The sequence below is a fragment of the Pongo abelii genome, chromosome 5 (assembly GCF_028885655.2).
Source record: "Pongo abelii isolate AG06213 chromosome 5, NHGRI_mPonAbe1-v2.0_pri, whole genome shotgun sequence".
In the NCBI taxonomy this organism is placed as follows: Eukaryota; Metazoa; Chordata; class Mammalia; order Primates; family Hominidae; genus Pongo; species Pongo abelii.
The window spans coordinates 63,731,153-63,749,087 of record NC_071990.2 but is presented as its reverse complement, the minus strand read 5'-3'; the positions used below and the strand labels follow the sequence as shown (position 1 = coordinate 63,749,087).

Below are 17,935 nucleotides of genomic sequence, written 5' to 3'. Positions count from 1 at the left end.
CAGTTAGATTTGCCTAATGCTATTATAGCTGTAACACCTTATGTTTTACAACTTGTCCAGTGAAACAAGTACCTTTATTGTTGGAGATTTCTCTAGGAATGTTCCATGAGGGACACACATTTCTTGATAACCATTAAGCTATTTTAGCTATTGTTATTGCATTAGGCTTCTTGCATGAGAAAGCTTGTATATAACTAGAAAACATGCATTACAAATGACAATTGAATAGAAGCCATCTGTAAATGTTCAAATGGCCCATCAAGTAGCAAAAATGTATCTGAAGTTTTTTTTGTCTTCCTAGGATTATGGATTTGACAAAACAAAATAAACCACTTTGGCAACTTAGAATAGTCACGACACCAGTGTATTTTTAAAAATATAATTTGGATGCAATCTCGGCTCGCTTCAACCTCTGCCTCCTGGGTTCAAGCGATTCTCCTGCCTCAGCCTCCTGAGTAGCTGGGATTACAGGTGTGCACCACCATGCCTGAATAATTTTTGCATTTTTAGTAGAGATGGGGGTCTCACTATATTGGCCAGGCTGGACTCGAACTCCTGACCATGATTGATCCACCTACCTCGGCATCCCAAAGTGCTGAGATTACAGGCGAAAGCCACCATGCCTGGCCAAGTGTAGAGCTTTCAGTGATGGAAGTTTTAACTACTCGAGAAGGACCAGGCAGCTCTCCAGACTCTCCATGAGTCCACACTCGACACTGAATTCATATTATCTGAAATACAAATTTTGTTTCTTCAATTTAGGTGCATAGCACTGCTTATTAAATGGGTTATTGTAGGCAATTTGACTTGAACCATGAACCTCATTCAAATTGCATATTTTAACAACATCAGTACTGGCTGATCTAGCATGGAAATCTGCCAAAGTATTTCCTTGGTATTCAATTAGTTCTTGTGCTACTTAAGTTGGCAATTTTATAAACTGGTCAACTTCTTCATTAGAGTTTTTAGTATTCCTATCCCGTCCAAATGTTTATCATTCTAGAGTTATCAGAAACCTGTATTCAAGAGTGTTTATGAGCATTCTTTCAAACCTTTCCATGAACCTCCTTGAGGACACAACATTTTAGGATTTTACTTGATTGTAATGAGCTTTCAGAAAGTTCATCAGAATTAATAAACTGTGAATAAGACTTAAAATGGTTATGGTTAAAGATGCAATTGACAAGGAAATTTGGCTGTTTCTGTATCCTATAATAATTTAACATAAATAAACATAATTATTACTGATAACATATACTAAGATATATCAGAATATTAGGGGTCACATATAATTTTGAAACACATATTCATAATATATTCATAAAATATAACTCAGAGAATGTTAAGTACCATTTATTTTATGATGCTTTCAATTTTATTTAACATATCAAATAAGCGTATTTATTGTCTCTTTTTTGGATGCTTCAGGGACCTTTTGGAACATCCTAAAGTTAGTTTGAAGGAAAAAAGACTTAATTTTAGAATTTGAAATTTGATTTTAGGAAGCCTATCAAATATGCCAAAGGTTTTAAACAGTATCAAAATAGAATAGCAGATTACAGCAAAATAATAGTAATTAATTTAGCCTAACTGATAGTTAAAAGGTTTTCAAAAGCAAAAATCCTTATTCGTTGATGAAGAGGAGACTCAGTTTTCCAAATAATCAAAAGACACAATAAAGACAGCATAAAACAAAATCTGTCCCTCCTCTATTTTTCTTTGCATTTTACTCAAAAGGTGGATGAAAATCTTTCACTCTTATTAATACTACAATAAATTCTTATTCAAAGGAGAAAACAGAATTTTACTTTTTTCCCCTGTGAACTCTGCAGAGAAATATGAATTTTACTTTTGTGTTAGTATATAATCAATACTACTGCTAATTTTAAGAAAACCTTATAAACAAATACATTGACCTTCAATCAGCTTTTGAACACACAAGATTTCCATAATCCTTTTTATAGCCTCTTACATTTTTTTCTATTTTCCCGCAACTTTGAATATCCATTTAATTTTATTTATATAATTTTTTCATTTTGAAAGAAACTTTAAATAACCTCTAAACTAGACAAAATTATTTTTTCTCAACAAACACACATTTTAATTTTCTCATCAAAAACAATCTTGCTTTTCTTGTAACTTTACATATAGAATTATTTATTTTATTGTATTTATTTATTTTTAAGACAGTCTCATTCTGTCACCCAGGCTGAAGTGCAGTGGTGCAATCTTGGCTCCCTGCAACCTCCACTTCCCAGGTTCAAGCCATTCTCCTGCCTCAGTCTCCCTACTAGCTGTGGTTACAGTTGTGTGTCACCATGCCTGGCTAATTTTTGCATTTTTAGTAGAGACGGGGTTTCACTATGTTGGCCAGGCTGGTCTCCAACTCCTGACCTCAAGTGATCCTCCTAGCTCAGCCTCTGAAAGTGCTAGGATTACAGGCATGAGACATTGTGGCCAGCCAAATTATTTACTTTAGTAGTTATAATTACATATATTAACTTAAATTTTAACTCTTAGTAGTTCTAACTTCCAGTGTAAAACCTAGGAAGTAAATGATTTTGAAGTGTTTTATATCAGTATCTGCAGATAAAAACCATTTCATAATTGTGTAGAAAGATGTTTCCTCAATTATTTTTAATAGATCTAAATATATTTACATTTTCAATATCATACAAAAATAAGATGCTAAAGTATAAATTTATGTTAATAATTAATACTTCAGTATTTTAACTTCTGAGAAATGACTCAGATATTTAATGAGTATTTATTTCTGAATTTATTCTTATTTTTTATTTTTATTTTTTGAGATAGATCTTGCTTTGTCACCCAGATTGGAGTACAGTGGCATGATATTGGCTCACTGCAATTTTTGCCTCCCATGCTCAAGTCATTCTCCCACCTCAGCCTCCCGAGTAGCTGGGACTACAGGCACACACCACCATGCCTAGCTAATTTTTATATATTTTGTAGAGTTGCGTCTCACCATGTTGCCTAGGCTGGTCTCAAATTCCTGGGCTCAAGTGATGCTCCCACCTCAGTCTCCCCAAGTGCTTGGATTATAGGAATGAGCCACTGCTCCTTTCCCTATTTCTGAATTTAATACGGCTTTAAGATTTTAAGTTTCTGAAAATAATTTTGAAAAAATAACATAGGTATTCTCCCTAATGTCCTGAGTGGCACCTAGGATGGCTAGGAAGGCCAGGGCCCATCTGGGCCCCTAATTTATACACCAGGTGTAGAGTTAAGGACTGAGGACAGAGCTATGAAAAGGATGTCTGGAGGATCCAACCCCTCTCAGCATGGCCAGCAGGCAAAGCTGGAGGAGGAAGGGCAGGGTCATATTGGGCTTGGCTGTGCCCTGCTGCTGGTGGCCCAGGTACAGTGGACATACATGTCTCCAGGCCTCACCATGACCACCTCTCCAGGCCTCAGAATTCAAAGGCTCAAAATCAAAGACATAAGCTCACAGTAAGATGTGTGAAAGGCTTCAGGGGAACCCAGTAGCCAGCGTTTTCAGTGTCAGCTTAGACAATCAAGCACATATCAAAATTTGACAGAAGCAGCAATTTTATGACCGTAAAACATATAGCAAAAACAGCATAAACCTTTCTGCCAGTAGACCCAGAAAAAAAGTCTGAATTGTATTTAGTATTGACAATTCTGAAGACATTCCTATTTTATTTTGCCAACAATGTAAAAACTTGCTTCATTTGACAAATATTATATAAGATCAGAAAGAAATATCTGATACACATAACACTTATAGACATATAGACAGACACAGACAAGAGCAAAAGTTAAAATTTTCAGAAAAATTTTTCATTTGCTAGTTTCCAAACAGTTTTTCTTTCCCCCAGTTCAGACTATCAATATTCCAATTACCTGTTTCATTGTTCTAAGCAATTGTTAGCTAGAAAACCCTAAAATTTCACTTCTAAAGGGATGACTTTTAGGTAAAACAAGGTAGAAATTTTATCTCTCAAATGCATACAGCTGAGACTTTAGACCTAAATATTGTACCATCTTTTGCCCAAATCAAGGAGGGAGGATGTGGATAAAGTTAAGACAGGATGGATAGGAAAAGATACTTTAGAGGTGAGACTTGTTACATAAATGTAAGTCAATGATAAGAGTCTCTAGTAACTTAGTCCTTCCTCTATTCCTGCTGCACAGAGGCAGACCCTTAAAAATGGAGGTTTCCTTTATAGATGTAAATTTCCTTTACAAATATGTTTCAAAATAGCCAGCTAAATGCCAGAAAGGTGAATTTGGAGACCAATTTAGTGCAATAGGCAGTCTTTTTAAGTTAGCCACTATTTTTTAGCTAAAATTACTGAGTTCAGGTTGGAGCCCATTAATTAATAAGGCCAAGAAATAATTCTCTATTTGTGGACTCAGCATGGATAGCTCTGAAAAAGAAAAAAGCCTACTTTACTTGAGGGCCTACCTTTCATGAACACTTTATATAATTCTCTTTTTATCTTTGGGGCAGGATAGTAACTAAGCCAAAAGATTAGCAGATTCAATTTTTCTTATCAATTAGTTGCTTAAGCTTTTTGTTTACCTTTTGAAAGGCTTTTAAAAGAGGCAATAGAAGTATTAACATTTTTTTAGAAGGTTCTGCACATCAATAGGTGTCCCTGGATATACCTAATTTGGGAGGCTTCATTTTTAAATGCACTTCTTAAAGTGTGGTGTTAGTGTTGTTTATTTGGAACATTCCACTATAATTTTAAATTATCTTTACAAGATTTTGCCATTTTTGTAAGTATTTGCAGCTTGTGGGACCTAATAATTATACATGTAGAGGTATGGGGTAGACAAAAGTGGAGCACTCAGTTCATCAGAAATTAAGGATTCCATTTTTATATTGAATATTGGTTTTGGCTCTCACATCTTGGAAGATTTTTCCCTACCTAATGCATTAGAAAAAGAAACAAAAGGGATAGAACACAAAATCCTGGTTAATTTCTGAAAGCCAGAGTTCACACCTTCTGCAGTATTGCCATTTACTGCCAGTTTGTCTAACCAGTCAGCCATCTAAGAATTCTAACTGGATATAATCCAATTAGTTATTGAGTCTAACCCAGTCCAGTGTCTGTCATGACTTCTGAACCCAGTTAAGACAAAAAATGTGCCCATACAAATTCAGATAATCAAAACACAAATGCATGGATCTCCATAACCTGAGAGACAACTTACCCATGATCCCCAGTTGATTCGAGAGAGCAACAGATACAATGGAGCTGGTGGGTACCTTGATTAATCACTCAGTGCTCCTGGGGGTTGCTGGAAGCTCTACTTCAAATCCACCTCTGAGGCCATCTGTTAAAAGAAAACTTTTAGAAAAATTAAATTTTAAACTCAGTTAAGGAGCAATTCAAGAGTCAGGCAGTCCTCAGAACCAGAATATGTTCAGAGCGACTCTTAGGCTGTCACATGGTCGGATGACATTTATGGACAGGAAAAGAAAAGTGATGTACAGAAGATTTCCATCTTGGTACAGAAGATGGGAATGAGATACAGAAACAGTGTTTGAACATGTTTTGAACAATTGGCCACCTGTGATTAGCTGAAACACTGTGATTGGTAGAAGAGTAGTTTCTGGTCTGCTTAGAAATTTTTAAGTCAAACTTAAAATATATAAGGAGGTAGCTCTAGGCTCAATTTAATTTGACAATATGATTTTATTTATATTAGTGTTTACAGATGAGAATGCCAAGGCCCTAGAAGGACTTGCTACTTTGTGGAAAGGTCAGAATTACAACCCAAACCTCAATCATCTGGGCTAGTAAGTTTTTTACTGAAGCATCATTCACATTGCACCTAAGTGTAATTAAAAGATCAAGGATTAAGGAGAATAAAAATACTCGAATGGAGGTGGGATAAATGAAGGATCCAATAAATTTGTTTTATTATAGCTATGTTTATATGCTGATCACCCTGGTATGTAAAAGAAAACCAAAGGACTGAATGAAATGTATTCTTCATTTGAAACCCCTACTCCCTTTTTTGAGGATTTTTATGGAGTAAAAGGTATGTACCGTGCCTTAGTTTTTGGGCTTTTCTTTTTTTTTGATATCGAGTCTCACTCTTCTCTCAATCTTCTTGCCCAGGCTAGAATGCAATGGCGCCATCTCGGCTCACTGCAACCTCCGCCTCTTGGGTTCAAGCAATTCTCCTGCCTCAGCCTCCCAAGTAGCTGGGATTACAGGCACGTGCAACCACGCCTGGCTAATTTTTGTATTTTTAGTAGAGATGGGGTTTTACCATGCTGACCAGGCTGGTCTCGATCTTCTGACCTCGTGATCCACCCGCCTTGGCCTCCCAAAGTGCTGGGATTACAGGCGTGAGCCACTGCGCCTGGCCAGTTTTTGGGCTCTTATTGGTGAAATTCTCAGTTAGTAACTAGGTAAATTTTTTTTTTTTCTTAAGAAACTTTCTCTTTTGATCTGGTTTATATGAGAGCAGGTGAATGTTTTTAAAATGACCTTTCTTTTGTCTTGGATCTCTGGCTTTTAGGAAGCAGAATGGCATGTTGAAAAACAAGGTATTTTTAGAAACTGCAACTTTCATTCACTCTTGTGGCCTGGGGGAAGTTATTCTGAGTCTCATTTTTCTTATTTGTAAAATGGTGAGATTTTATTAACTTAAGGGGTACCAGGAGAAAACATGCTTGACAATGTGCTTAATTTTAACACATTGTTATTTAATTGTTTATTCAGTTGCAGGTTAGAGTTTGAAACTGAAAGAGATGTTAAAGTTTATCTCACCTGATTCCTTCAATTTATATATGAAAATATTATATATGAGCAAAGGGTCAAGCTAAGACAAATTTAGTCTGCTCATATTGCATTGATAATTATACACCTGGCTAAGTATTTCATTTTCTAAACAATACTTCTTTAAAAGACTATATAAATAAATAAATAAATAAATAAATAAAAATATATACATATGCATTTAACAAAAGTAAAATTTTAGACTATGCATTTCTAGCAAAATAATTTTAGATATGGTGAACATGTACAATAAAGCTTTATATTTCTGCCAGATTCTATCAGAAGTGTGTTGGGAAAATTTATGCAAGTATTGAAATTAAATCCTAAACTACTTACAAAATTAATTATTATATATTAAGTATCATATTATCCAAATATAAGGTTATTTGGAGTGAAAAAGACCACAATTTTCTAATAAGTGAAACTTTAAAATTACAGAAAAGCCTTTGCTCTAGGAAATATAACTTTGTTAATATAACAATAATAACAATGCATCATAATTACATATAAACAAGCAAAAAATGAAAATCTTTCTTTTTCTATTTTAGCGTTGGGAGAATGAATTGGTTTTATAGATGAAGTGATATAGCTGCTCCCCAGCAACTACTCAACATATATTTATATAACTTGCCCACAGATGTGAAACCTCTCGGAGCCTGCTTTTCAAAAAGATACTAAGCTCAAAGTGTTTACAACATACTTTTTGACCCTGACCCTGTCACTTTCCTCTCTCCTCAAACCACTATGAGGGGTTTGTAAAAAACCTTAAAAATACCAGTGTCAGCTTTTTCAAAATTTTTCATATTTTTTTTCAGTGACAGCTTTTGTGTCTTGGGACTGCAGGGGTGACTCTGTGCACTGTTAGTGCTAAGATTCCTGAGCTCCCCAGCACCAGCCTGTGCCTCACTACCCAGGCCCCTGCTGGGCATATCCTGTCATGTCAAGGATTATAACTAGACTGTGAAAGTTAGGTTATTTTGTTTTGAATGCATTTCCTTAGATTTTCTTTTTTTTCTTTTATTATTATTATTATTATTATCATTATTATACTTTAGGTTTTATGGTACATGTGCGCAATGTGCAGGTAAGTTACATATGTATACATGTGCCATGCTGGTGCGCTGCACCCACCAACTTGTCATCTAGCGTTAGGTATATCTCCCAATGCTATCCCTCACACCTCCCCCCACCCCACAACAGTCCCCGAAGTGTGATGTTCCCCTTCCTGTGTCCATGTGTTCTCATTGTTCAATTCCCACCTATGAGTGAGAATATGCGGTGTTTGGTTTTTTGTTCTTGCGATAGTTTACTGAGAATGATGATTTCCAGTTTCATCCATGTCCCTACAAAGGACGTGAACTCATCATTTTTTATGGCTGCATAGTATTCCATGGTGTATATGTGCCACATTTTCTTAATCCAGTCTATCATTGTTGGACATTTGGATTGGTTCCAAGTCTTTGCTATTGTGAATAATGCGGCAATAAACATACATGTGCATGTGTCTTTATAGCAGCATGATTTATAGTCCTTTGGGTATATACCCAGTAATGGGATGGCTGGGTCGAATGGAATTTCTAGTTCTAGATCCCTGAGGACTCGCCACACTGACTTCCACAAGGGTTGAACTAGTTTACAGTCCCACCAACAGTGTAAAAGTGTTCCTATTTCTCCACATCCTCTCCAGCACCTGTTGTTTCCTGACTTTTTAATGATTGCCATTCTAACTGGTGTGAGATGGTATCTCATTGTGGTTTTGACTTGCATTTCTCTGATGGCCAGTGATGGTGAGCATTTTTTCATGTGTTTTTTGGCGGCATAAATGTCTTCTTTTGAGAAGTGTCTGTTCATGTCCTTTGCCCACTTTTTGATGGGGTTGTTTGTTTTTTTCTTGTAAATTTGCTTGAGTTCATTGTAGATTCTGGATATTAGCCCTTTGTCAGATGAGTAGGCTGCGAAAATGTTCTCCCATTTTGTAGGTTGCCTGTTCACTCTGATGGTAGTTTCCTTTGCTGTGCAGAAGCTCTTGAGTTTAATTAGATCCCATTTGTCAATTTTGGCTTTTGTTGCCATTGCTTTTGGTGTTTTAGACATGAAGTCCTTGCCCATGCCTATGTCCTGAATGGTAATGCCTAGGTTTTCTTCTAGGGTTTTTATGGTTTTAGGTCTAACGTTTAAGTCTTTAATCCATCTTGAATTGATTTTTGTATAAGGTGTAAGGAAGGGATCCAGTTTCAGCTTTCTACATATGGCTAGCCAGTTTTCCCAGCACCATTTATTAAATAGGGAATCCTTTCCCCATTTCTTGTTTTTGTCAAAGATCAGATACTTGTAGATATGTGGCATTATTTCTGATGGCTCTGTTCTGTTCCATTGATCTATATCTCTGTTTTGGTACCAGTACCATGCTCTTTTGGTTACTGTAGCCTTGTAGTATAGTTTGAAGTCAGGTAGTGTGATGCCTCCAGCTTTGTTCTTTTGGCTTAGGATTGACTTGGCGATGCGGGCTCTTTTTTGGTTCCATATGAACTGTAAAGTAGTTTTTTCCAATTCTGTGAAGAAAGTCATTGGTAGCTTGATGGGGATGGCATTGAATCTGTAAATTACCTTGGGAAGGATGGCCATTTTCATGATATTGATTCTTCCTACCCATGAGCATGGAATGTTCTTCCATTTGTTTGTATCCTCTTTTACTTCCTTGAGCAGTGGTTTGTAGTTCTCCTTGAAGAGGTCTTTCACATCCCTTGTAAGTTGGATTCCTAGGTATTTTATTCTCTTTGGAGCAATTGTGAATGGGAGTTCACTCATGATTTGACTCTCTGTTTGTCTGTTATTGATGTATAAGAATGCTTGTGATTTTTTGCACATTGATTTTGTATCCTGAGACTTTGCTGAAGTTGCTTATCAGCTTAAGGAGATTTTGGGCTGAGACAATGGGGTTTTCTAGATATACTATCATGTCATCTACAAACAAGGACAATTTGACTTCCTCTTTTCCTAATTGAATACCCTTGATTTCCTTCTCCTGCCTAATTGCCCTGGCCAGAACTTCCAACACTATGTTGAATAGAAGTGGCGAGAGAGGGCATCCCTGTCTTGTGCCAGTTTTCAAAGGGAATGCTTCCAGTTTTTGCCCATTCAGTATGATATTGGCTGTGGGTTTGTCATAAATAGCTCTTATTATTTTGAGATACGTCCCATCAATTCCTAATTTATTGAGAGTTTTTAGCATGAAGGGTTGTTGAATTTTGTCAAAGGCCTTTTCTGCATCTATTGAGATAATCATGTGGTTTTTGTCTTTGGTTCTGTTTATATGCTGGATTACATTTATTGATTTGCGTATATTGAACCAGCCTTGCATCCCAGCGATGAAGCCCACTTGATCATGGTGGATAAGCTTTTTGATGTGCTGCTGGATTCTGTTTGCCAGTATCTTATTGAGGATTTTTGCATCAATGTTCATCAAGGATATTGGTCTAAAATTCTCTTTTTTTGTTGTGTCTCTGCCAGGCTTTGGTATCAGGATGATGCTGGCCTCATAAAATGAGTTAGGGAGGATTCCCTCTTTTTCTATTGATTGGAATAGTTTCAGAAGGAATGGTACCAGCTCCTCCTTGTACCTCTGGTAGAATTCGGCTGTGAACCCATCTGGTCCTGGACTTTTTTTGGTTGGTAAGCTATTGGTTATTGCCACAATTTCAGCTCCTGTTATTGGTCTATTCAGAGATTCAACTTCTTCCTGGTTTAGTCTTGGGAGGGTGTATGTGTTGAGGAATTTATCCATTTCTTCTAGATTTTCTAGTTTATTTGCATAGAGGTGTTTGTAATATTCTCTGATGGTAGTTTGTATTTCTGTGGGATCGGTGGTGATATCCCCTTTATCATTTTTTATTGCATCTATTTGATTCTTCTCTCTTTTTTTCTTTATTAATCTTGCTAGCGGTCTATCAATTTTGTTGATCCTCTCAAAAAACCAGCTCCTGGATTCATTTATTTTTTGAAGGGTTTTTTGTGTCTCTATTTCCTTCAATTCTGTTCTGATTTTAGTTATTTCTTGCCTTCTGCTATCTTTTGAATGTGTTTGCTCTTGCTTTTCTAGTTCTTTTAATTGTGATGTTAGGGTGTCAATTTTGGATCTTTCCTGCTTTCTCTTGTGGGCATTTAGTGCTATAAATTTCCCTCTACACACTGCTTTGAATGCATCCCAGAGATTCTGGTATGTTGTGTCTTGGTTCTCGTTGGTTTCAAAGAACATCTTTATTTCTGCCTTCATTTCGTTATGTACCCAGTAGTCATTCAGGAGCAGGTTGTTCAGTTTCCACGTAGTTGAGCGGTTTTGAGTGAGATTCTTAATCCTGAGTTCTAGCTTGATTGCACTGTGATCTGAGAGACAGTTTGTTACAATTTCTGTTCTTTTACATTTATTGAGGAGAGCTTTACTTCCAAGTATATGGTCAATTTTGGAATAGGTGTGGTGTGGTGCTGAAAAAAATGTATATTCTGTTGATTTGGGGTGGAGAGTTCTGTAGATGTCTATTAGGTCCGCTTGGTGCAGAGCTGAGTTCAATTCCTGGGTATCCTTGTTGACTTTCTGTCTCATTGATCTGTCTAATGTTGACAGTGGGGTGTTAAAGTCTCCCATTATTAATGTGTGGGGGTCTAAGTCTCTTTGTAGGTCACTCAGGACTTGCTTTATGAATCTGGGTGCTCCTGTATTGGGTGCATATATATTTAGGATAGTTAGCTCTTCTTGTTGAATTAATCCCTTTACCATTATGTAATGGCCTTCTTTGTCTCTTTTGATCTTTGTTGGTTTAAAGTCTGTTTTATCAGAGACTAGGATTGCAACCCCTGCCTTTTTTTGTTTTCCATTTGCTTGGTAGATCTTCCTCCATCCTTTTATTTTGAGCCTATGTGTGTCTCTGCACATGAGATGGGTTTCCTGAATACAGCACACTGATGGGTCTTGAGTCTTTATCCAATTTGCCAGTCTGTGTCTTTTAATTGGAGCATTTAGTCCATTTACATTTAAAGTTAATATTGTTACGTGTGAATCTGATCCTGTCATTATGATGTTAGCTGGATATTTTTCTCGTTAGTTGATGCAGTCTCTTCCTAGTCTCGATGGTCTTTACATTTCGGTATGATTTTGCAGTGGCTGGTACCGGTTGTGCCTTTCCATGTTTAGCGCTTCCTTCAGGAGCTCTTTTAGGGCAGGCCTGGTGGTGACAAAATCTCTCAGCATTTGCTTGTCTGTAAAGTATTTTATTTCTCCTTCACTTATGAAGCTTAGTTTGGCAGGATATGAAATTCTGGGTTGAAAATTCTTTTCTCTAAGAATGTTGAATATTGGCCCCCACTCTCTTCTGGCTTGTAGGGTTTCTGCCGAGAGATCTGCTGTTAGTCTGATGGGCTTCCCTTTGATGGTAACCCGACCTTTCTCTCTGGCTGCCCTTAACATTTTTTCCTTCATTTCAACTTTGGTGAATCTGACAATTATGTGTCTTGGAGTTCCTCTTCTTGAGGAGTATCTTTGTGGCGTTCTCTGTATTTCCTGAATCTGAATGTTGGCCTGCCTTGCTAGATTGGGGAAGTTCTCCTGGATAATATCCTGCAGAGTGTTTTCCAACTTGTTTCCATTCTCCCCGTCACTTTCAGGTACACCAATCAGACGTAGATTTGGTCTTTTCACATAGTCCCACATTTCTTGGAGGCTTTGCTCGTTTCTTTTTATTCTTTTTTCTCTAAACTTCCCTTCTCACTTCATTTCATTCATTTCATCTTCCAGGGCTGATACCCTTTCTTCCATTTGATCGCATCGGCTCCTGAGGCTTCTGCATTCTTCACGTAGTTCTCGAGCCTTGATTTTCAGCTCCATCAGCTCCTTTAAGCACTTCTCTGTATTGGTTATTCTAGTTATACATTCTTCTAAATTTTTTTCAAAGTTTTCAACTTCTTTGCCTTTGGTTTGAATATCCTCCTGTAGCTTGGAGTAATTTGATCGTCTGAAGCCTTCTTCTCTCAGCTCGTCAAAGTCATTCTCTGTCCAGCTTTGTTCCGTTGCTGGTGAGGAACTGCGTTCCTTTGGAGGAGGAGAGGTACTCTGGTTTTTAGAGTTTCCAGTTTTTCTGCTCTGTTTTTTCCCCATCTTTGTGGTTTTATCTACTTTTGGTCTTTGATGATGGTGATGTACAGATGGGTTTTTGGTGTGGATGTCCTTTCTGTTAGTTTTCCTTCTAACAGACAGAACCCTCAGCTGCAGGTCTGTTGGAGTACCTGGCCGGCCGTGTGAGGTGTCAGTCTGCCCCTGTTGGGGGGTGCCTCCCAGTTAGGCTGCTCGGGGGTCAGGGGTCTGGAACCCACTTGAGGAGGCAGTCAGCCGGTTCTCAGATCTCCAGCTGCATGCTGGGAGAACCACTGCTCTCCTCACAGCTGTCAGACAGGGACATTTAAGTCTGCAGAGGTTACTGCTGTCTTTTTGTTTGTCTGTGCCCTGCCCCCAGAGGTGGAGCCTACAGAGGCAAGCAGGCCTCCTTGAGCTGTGGTGGGCTCCACCCAGTTCAAGCTTCCAGGCTGCTTTGTTTACCTAAGCGAGCCTGGGCAATGGCGGGCGCCCCTCCCCCAGCCTCGCTGCCGACTTGCTGTTTGATCTCAGACTGCTGTGCTAGCAATCAGCGAGACTCCGTGGGCGTAGGACCCTCTGAGCCAGGTGCGGGCTATACTCTCCTGGGGCACCGGTTCCTAAGCCCGTCAGAAAAGCACAGTATTCGGGTGGGAGTGGCCCGATTTTCCAGGTGCCGTCTGTCACCCCTGGAAGGGGAACTCCCTGACCCCTTGTGCTTCCCGAGTGAGGCAATGCCTCGCCCCTGCTTCAGCTGGCGCACAGTGCGCTCACCCACTAACCTGCGCCCACTGTCTGGCACTCCCTAGTGAGATGAACACGGTACCTCGGATGGAAATGCAGAAATCACCCGTCTTCTGCGTCGCTCGCGCTGGGAGCTGTAGACCGGAGCTGTTCCTATTCGGCCATCTTGGCTCCCCCACCCCTTCCTTAGATTTTCTTAAGCTATGAAATGGTTTGGATCTGATGTTTGTCTTACACATATAAAATACAGTCACAAAATAGCACTTTATGAATTCAAGTACTTTTTTGAAGTGAATATTGATGCAATTATTAATTGCATTGTTAATTTTTTCCTTTTTCATAAGGAAAAAGAGAGCAGAGAATACAATTCTTCAGATGCTTATGCCTTCAGACAAAAAGGTTAGAAATCCTAAAAAATAGAAATCATAAAAAGTAAACTTTTTAGTTAAAATAGGTTTTGCAAAATTATTTAGGAATAAATAATATAAAATTCCCAAAGTAAAAAATAAACATAGAAATCTTGAGTAATTAGACAAGATTTTAATTTACTTAATGATATTTTCTGTATCACATATAAAAGGAGATAGAGAATATCTGGCCTATCAGCACAACGTTGGGCTTTTAAATTGTGAGTTATTCAGGTGAGTGTGGAAGTGACAAAATTTTCATCATTATAAAAGTCTTCTATGCTCATTAAAAAATCGAGCTACTCAAATATACTCTTTTGACATCCAAATATCATTGTTTGAATAATCTGTTATTTGGCTTTTTCTTTATTAATTATCAACAGGACTCAACAAGAGATGAAGGCAATGAGACTGAAGCCAACAGCATGAATACATTAAGAAGGACAAGAAAGAAAGTCACTAAACCACATGTTTGTTCAACTGAAGTGGGAGAAATGGATATGTCCAATTCAAATGGTATCTAACTACTCTGAGCCCTCAAAAATGGTGTGGTCAGTGGCAATCTCCATTTGGTCTTTCTTTTCGTAAAACATCTTCATTTCTTTTTTGGGAGAAGCAAAAGGACAAATAAAATTTATTCCTACATAAGTGTCATAAAAGATGGCAAATATAAGCTTACAACGTAAATATATAAAAATAACCAATCAAAATATTTACAATGTAAAGAGGGTTAGAATTAGGATGATATTATCCTAATTGTAGAAAAAAAAAAGAACAAACAGAGGAATGTACGAGTAGGAAGAGAAACAGTTTTCTGCTCTGAAAATGAATACAAAAATCATTACAGAGGATTTGAGGCGCCATAAGAAAGGTATGGAAGGTGTTTTCATAACACGTTTTGGAACTCCAACTAGATTTCAACAGATCTGAGACACTGCTAAAACTAGAAGTTAATTTGGGCAACAGGCTCAATCCTAGGAATCATTGCGTCCTAAGGCAGGACAGTAGGAATTCCCAGCATATGGTTACAATAAAAAGCAGTCAGATTTTAGTAGATTTTATTATTTATTTATTTTTTTAAATTTTTTATTTATTTCTTTGAGACAGAGTCTCACTCTGTCACCCAGGCTGGAGTGCAGTGGCATGATCTTGGCTCACTGCAATCTCTGCCTCCTGGGCTCAAGTGATCCTCCTGCCTCAGCCTCCTGAGTAGCTGGGTTTACAGGGCGTGCCACCCTGCCAGGCTAATTTTTTGTATTTCTAGTAGAGATGGGGTTTCACCATGTTGGCCGGTCTGGTCTCAAACTCCTGACCTCAAATGATCCACCTGCTTCAGCCTCCCAAAGTGCTGGGATTACAGGCTACAGACATGAGCCACCGCACCTGGCCTGTTTTTAAATTCTCTATAAACAATGCACTTTCTTGGCCAGCGACTAGGGTAGACCACTCCCATTGCCCCTCATTTAATATGTCACAGCTAGGAATATACTATTTTCTCAAGTATTCCTCTCCATATTATATTAAGAGACAGTTGAAAACAATGGAAACATATTTTAACATTTTTCCTTATTACTACAGAGAGGATCAGAAACCAAATGGTGTGCCACAAATTAGGGAACACAAGCAAACCCGTCATGGGACCTGGCTCTGCTGAGTCTCATCTGTCATTTGATGGCAAAGACTCTCAGGATGAGACAACAGTGATAAAACCTTTGCCCCCCAGAACAACAACCAATGTTCCTGGAGGTGAATTTAACCCAAACTCTGGTAAGGATTTACTGGTAAGGATTCTGGAACAAACTGGTATGTGGTTCTAGCCACTAACCCTAAGTTTGTATTTGAATTAGAGAGAATGTAATGTTGGTTGAGGAATACTAGCCTGGGAGTCAGAACACTTACAAAGATTTTTATACCTATCTTTTATAAAATACTTTGTAGTTTTCTTTACCCTTTAGACTGTTCATCTGGAAAATAGAGGGGTTGCAATGGAAGATGTCTTGCCTTTTCTAAAAGTAAAATCCTATTATTCTAAGTTTCGGGCTTATTGATAGTGATGTAACTATTTTGGTTCATAAGTGTATTGGTTAAAACTCACTTGAATGAAAATGCTGGAAATTAGTTACAAAAGCAAATCTAAAAGCCAGGCACAGTGGCTTACACCTGTAATCCCAGCACTTTGGGAGGCTGAGAAGGGGAGATCACTCGAGGCCTGGAATTCGAGACCAGCCTGGGCAACATAGGCAGACCCCGTTTCTACACAATAAAAAGATTAGCTGTGTGTGGTGGCAGATGCCTGTGGTCCTAGCTACTTAGGGGAATGAGGTGGGAGGATCACTTGAGCCCAGGAGGTTGAGGTGAGTTGTGATTGTGCTACTGCATTCCAGCCAGGGTAACAGAGAGAGACCCTACCCCCCTACCCCCCTCTGAAAAAAGGAAATCTATAATGACAGGGTTAAACATACAAGATTTGGAAAGATAAGAATATACCAGAGTGGGAAGTTAGAGGGATAGTGTCTACCACATTACTCTCACTTCTGACACCAATTACAAGTTTTGGAATCCCCCAAGTTAACCTTAGTTTTGATAATTTGCTGCAAGGACTTACTGAATTCACTGAAAGCTGTTATATTCAAGGTTATGGTTTATTACACTAAAAGGATATAGATTAAAATCAGCCATGGGCAGTCCAGGCAAGTTCTAAGCACAGAATGTTCACTTGTCCTTTCTTAGTGGAGTCATGGACAGACAGCACTCTATTCTCTTGGCAATAACGTGAGGAATATTGCCAGCCAAGGAAGCTCACTTGAGTCTTGGTGTCCAGAGTCTTTACTGGGGCTTCATGGTTAACTGGGCATTTGGCTGACCTCACTCTCCAGCCCCTTTGGGGATCAAGCAGTTACTGCATGACTTGAAGTCACCACTATAAATAACATTGTTAGAGTTTCTGGCATGGCCTAGAACCCCTTGGTAAACAAAGACACTCTTGTCAGGCAAGACATTCTAAATGCTTGGAGATTATCTCCCAGGGACCAAGGGCAAAGACCAAAGCTCTCTTTGGGCAAGGTTAAATCCTTTAGTACACGCAGGGCCTAAGGAAGAGCTAGAGCCTGGAAAGTAAACACTCTCAGAATTCTATATGTATTAGTCTTCTATTGCCACCGTAACCAATTACCACAAACTTATTATCTTTTTAAAAATACAAGTGTACTATCTCACAGTTTTGTATGTTAGAAGTCTAGGTTGGCTCATCTGGTTTCCTCGTTTCAGGTTTTCCAAGGCTGAAGTCAAGGTATTGCCATCTGGTTTCTTATCTAGAGACTCCAGGCAACAGTACATTTACAAGTTCATTCAGATTGTTGAGAGAATCCAGTTCTTTGTGACTGTGGAAGTGAGGTTCTTGTGTCCTGACTGGCTGTCAGCTGGGGTGGCCCTTATCTCCCAGAATCCTCTCTGTGGTTTTATATCTCAGAGATAGCAATGCCTCAAATCCTTCTCATATTTAGAGCTTTTCTGAATTCCCCTTCTTCCACATCCCTTTTCTGCCTTCAGCTGGAGAAAGCCATCTAATTTCAAGGGCTTAGATAGATAATCCAAGATAATATCCCTATTTTAAGGTCCATAACCTTAATTACGTTTGCAAAATCCCTTTTGCCATGCAGTTTAACATATTCACATATTCCAGAGATCAGGTATGGTAGAAATTTTCGAGGGGTTATTCTGCCTACTGATACCGAAAGGAGGCAGGGAAATACTGCATAGAAGAGGGCAGCTCCCTGGCAAAGGCCCCACCCTCAAGCCTGGAAACCCATGGCCCTGAATAGGAACAGACATTTCTGTTTTTGTTCTAAAATGTTGCCTTTTCCAAGACCACTCTGGCC

The 17,935-nt window shown here is 38.5% G+C and overlaps 1 protein-coding gene across 2 annotated transcripts in view; it reads left to right on the top strand.

Annotated features, from left to right (window-relative positions):
• The window catches only part of LGSN (lengsin, lens protein with glutamine synthetase domain), a 51,692-nt gene that overhangs the window by 19,017 nt on the left and 14,740 nt on the right, over window positions 1-17,935 (top strand). For both annotated transcript variants that reach the window (XM_009241994.4, XM_002817037.5), the window contains exon 2: window positions 14,441-14,573. In XM_009241994.4, the coding sequence (XP_009240269.1) occupies window positions 14,441-14,573 (133 nt within the window). The remainder of the gene's footprint in view (window positions 1-14,440; window positions 14,574-17,935) is intronic.